This window comes from Gossypium hirsutum, chromosome D09 (assembly GCF_007990345.1).
Source record: "Gossypium hirsutum isolate 1008001.06 chromosome D09, Gossypium_hirsutum_v2.1, whole genome shotgun sequence".
NCBI classification, from domain to species: Eukaryota; Viridiplantae; Streptophyta; class Magnoliopsida; order Malvales; family Malvaceae; genus Gossypium; species Gossypium hirsutum.
Genome location: NC_053445.1, coordinates 28,925,148 through 28,928,097, shown reverse-complemented (window position 1 = coordinate 28,928,097; position 2,950 = coordinate 28,925,148). Strand labels below are relative to the sequence as shown.

Sequence of the window (2,950 nt, the reverse complement as noted above, 5' to 3'; positions counted from 1 at the left end):
AAGTCAACAATTTCTATTTGCATAATCTTATCTCTGATCAATAAATTAAAACCGATTCATTATCAAGCTCTTTTTGATTTTTTGTAAATTCTTTAATTTTGCATTTATTATAAACTGTTCATGTCATAATCTCCGCTACTCGATGACAAGAGTCTTGCCATTTTCAATTTCCCAAACAAAATGCAATCTGAGAAAAGAAATAAGATTAACCAAAGTATGACATGTGGATTAAATATTAGCTCAGTTGGTATTGATATTGTTGTTAGTACAGGAAAATGTAAGTTTGAGCTTGTTAAAATACATTTATCCTCTTATTTAATAATAAGAAATGAATTATGAATAGTTCTAAACATTGTATAAAAAAATAACAAAAGTATCACATGTTTTGTGTTGCAACTATCACAATACTCCGTCAACAAACAAATCGACCATATTAAAAATTCTCCCTCACTATATCAATGACCCTTGTTTTCCTTTCAAACAAGTACATGTTCTTTGCACCTTGGCTTTTGGGCTTTGTATAGTTTTTTATATATATAAATGTACAATAAGACACCCCATTTTATCCTTCTCATCAACTCTCTTTTCATGAAAGGTTTGCTCCTAGAAATGAAACAAATTTTCAAACCTAATATCTCCAATGGAGACCTTTATAGAGATGATCAAGAGGGGAGCTCAAGTACTACTATGTCAGGAAATGGTGATACCATGATCCAAACCTCCGGTTTTCACAGATTTTTACATGCCAAATATCTCAACCCCGCTCGGGCGGTAAGAAGTTGGTTTCTATTTTGTTTACAATCTAACTTTAATTGACTTACGATATAAAAGAACAACTTTACCGCTCCTACTATGATGCAGATTTTGGCTGAGATGGTGGGGACTTTTATTTTAGTGCTTTGCATCAGTGGGATCACAGCAAGCACTAATCTAAGAGGAGTTAGAGCAGCACTGCTAGAGTATGCCACAACAGCAGGGTTAACAATTGTTGTTCTCATTTACTCCATAGGATCCATATCTGGTGCTCATGTTAACCCTGCACTCACCATAGCCTTTGCTGCATTTGGCTATTTTCCCTGGTCAAGGGTGCTGTATTTAATATCTTCAATTAATTTCGGTACCAAGAAATTGGTAAATATACGATGGAGGCCCTTGTACTAGGTGTCATATTGCATTTTGGCCCCTCTACTCAAAAAATGGGCAAATTAGTCCTTGTATATTAGATCAAAAACCAAATTGGTCCTTTCCATTAAAAATTTCATTCATTTTTACTATTAAAAACTAATATGACTGGTAGAATAACTAAACAGTGACACGTGGCATATCACATGTATCTCATGCTGACGTATAGAGACCATTTTTTAATAGCAGAAGTGGATTAAATTTTTAACAGAATGGCCAATTTATTCTTTGATCTAATGTATAGGGACTAATTTGTCCATTTTTTTAGTAGAGGATAATATTCAATCTAACTCCTAATATAAGGGCCTCCATGATATTTTTACCCTAGAAATTACATGATTGTTTGCTCTTTTTTTGTCTAACAGGTACCACTTTACATATTGGCACAAATTCTGGGTTCAATTATGGCAGCGTTAATGGGAGAGTTTATCTATGGCATAAAATCGGATGTTATGACAACCCGGCCTGGCCAAGGCTGCCAAGCCGCCTTCTTGGCGGAGCTCATCGCTGATTTCATCGTTGTGTTTGTGATTGCAGCGGTGACACAACAAGCACGTTCAGTAAGGCCAAAAATACTGCACTATGATCAGTTGTAGTATGTCAAAATTAAACAAAGTGTGAAACAAATCGGAATCCATGATGACCATGAAATTTATGCAGGTTGGTCCACTGTCTGGACTGGTTATTGGAATGTCCATTGCGCTAGCAGTCCTCATCACAGGGTGCATACTAACTCTTCAATTTGCATTGGCCATTGGCTGAATTTAATAGACTTTCATAGCTTCCTTTTTTGTAATTTTGGAATGCAGGCCTATCTCGGGAGGATCACTCAACCCAGCAAGGTCATTGGGACCTGCAATTGTTTCAAGGAATTTCGATAGAATCTGGATATATCTGACGGCACCTGTAATCGGAGCTCTTTTAGGGGCTCTCATGTATCGAGTTCTGCGTCTCAGACCCATCTCATAAGCAGATCGAGTTTATGAGGATTTTGATTTTGTTTGGTGAATATAAAGGAATCATGCAGCACCAGTATATTTATGGATGTCAAATTTGCGTTATTATCACTTATCAGTACTTCCATATTAATATAATGCTAATTATAAAGCTGGACTTACTCAAATAGGGGTGATAAAATATCGAATCTGGCTGCCACTGGTACGTAGGCAACAAGTTTCGCTCGGTGTTACTAGTTTTTAATGTTATAGGCTAATTTTACATGTTTAATATTTAATGTATTTTAGAATATTATATTTGTAATTACAGTAATTAGTATAAAATAATATTTTATCTGAATTATTGAATATAATTAAAATATATTAATTTATCAATTGAAATATTATAATAGAAAATTTTCTAAAAATATTTTTAACATTTTCAACATACAACACAATTTTACTTTATGTAATTAATATAAAATAACATTATTCAAAGTAATAATTAATTAATATAATTAACTATAATATTAATTAAGTGATAATTAAGATGCTTAAAAATCTAGTCAAGTAATAACTATATTTTACTTTAATATAATTAGCAACATAAAAAAAATTTAACTAATATTTTTAAATTATAATTATGACATTTTTTTTCTATATTTTATGCTTAGAATTTTATTTATGTAATAACTCTATTTTAAAATTAATACAACCCTTTCTTCACTAATAATTGTAGTTTAAATTTTTGTTTAAAAAAAATTGTAGTTTAAATTCTAATTATTTTTAAATGTGTCACAACTTCTATCTTATTTCAACTTTTTTAACTAAAA

General features: G+C 31.8%; 1 protein-coding gene across 3 annotated transcripts; it reads left to right on the top strand.

Moving 5' to 3' along the window:
- The first annotated feature begins 558 nt into the window (after positions 1-558).
- Positions 559-2,478, top strand: LOC107892970 (probable aquaporin NIP7-1). 3 transcript variants are annotated; one of them, XM_016817979.2, is made up of 5 exons: positions 559-771; positions 862-1,086; positions 1,548-1,742; positions 1,843-1,904; positions 1,992-2,478. In XM_016817979.2, exons 1-5 carry the CDS (start codon positions 589-591, stop codon positions 2,149-2,151), a joined length of 825 nt encoding a protein of 274 aa, XP_016673468.1. In that variant the 5' UTR covers positions 559-588; the 3' UTR covers positions 2,152-2,478. The 3 variants fall into 3 exon arrangements, 2 of the variants coding, with proteins under 2 accessions (XP_016673468.1, XP_040957753.1); XM_041101819.1 differs by having other exon boundaries at positions 862-1,131; XR_005918706.1 differs by lacking the exon at positions 1,843-1,904 and having other exon boundaries at positions 862-1,131; positions 1,548-1,842; positions 1,992-2,129.
- The last annotated feature ends 472 nt before the right edge of the window (positions 2,479-2,950 follow it).

What these genes read in the sequence shown, in the direction of transcription:
- LOC107892970 (XM_041101819.1), top strand. Translation starts at nt 589, where the DNA reads ATGAAAGGTTTGCTCCTAGAAATGAAACAAATTTTCAAACCTAATATC. An exon ending in ATCTCAACCCCGCTCGGGCG is followed by an intron (nt 772 to 861) that starts GTAAGAAGTTGG and finishes ACTATGATGCAG; the next exon opens with ATTTTGGCTGAGATGGTGGG. An exon ending in CTAGCAGTCCTCATCACAGG is followed by an intron (nt 1,905 to 1,991) that starts GTGCATACTAAC and finishes TTTGGAATGCAG; the next exon opens with GCCTATCTCGGGAGGATCAC.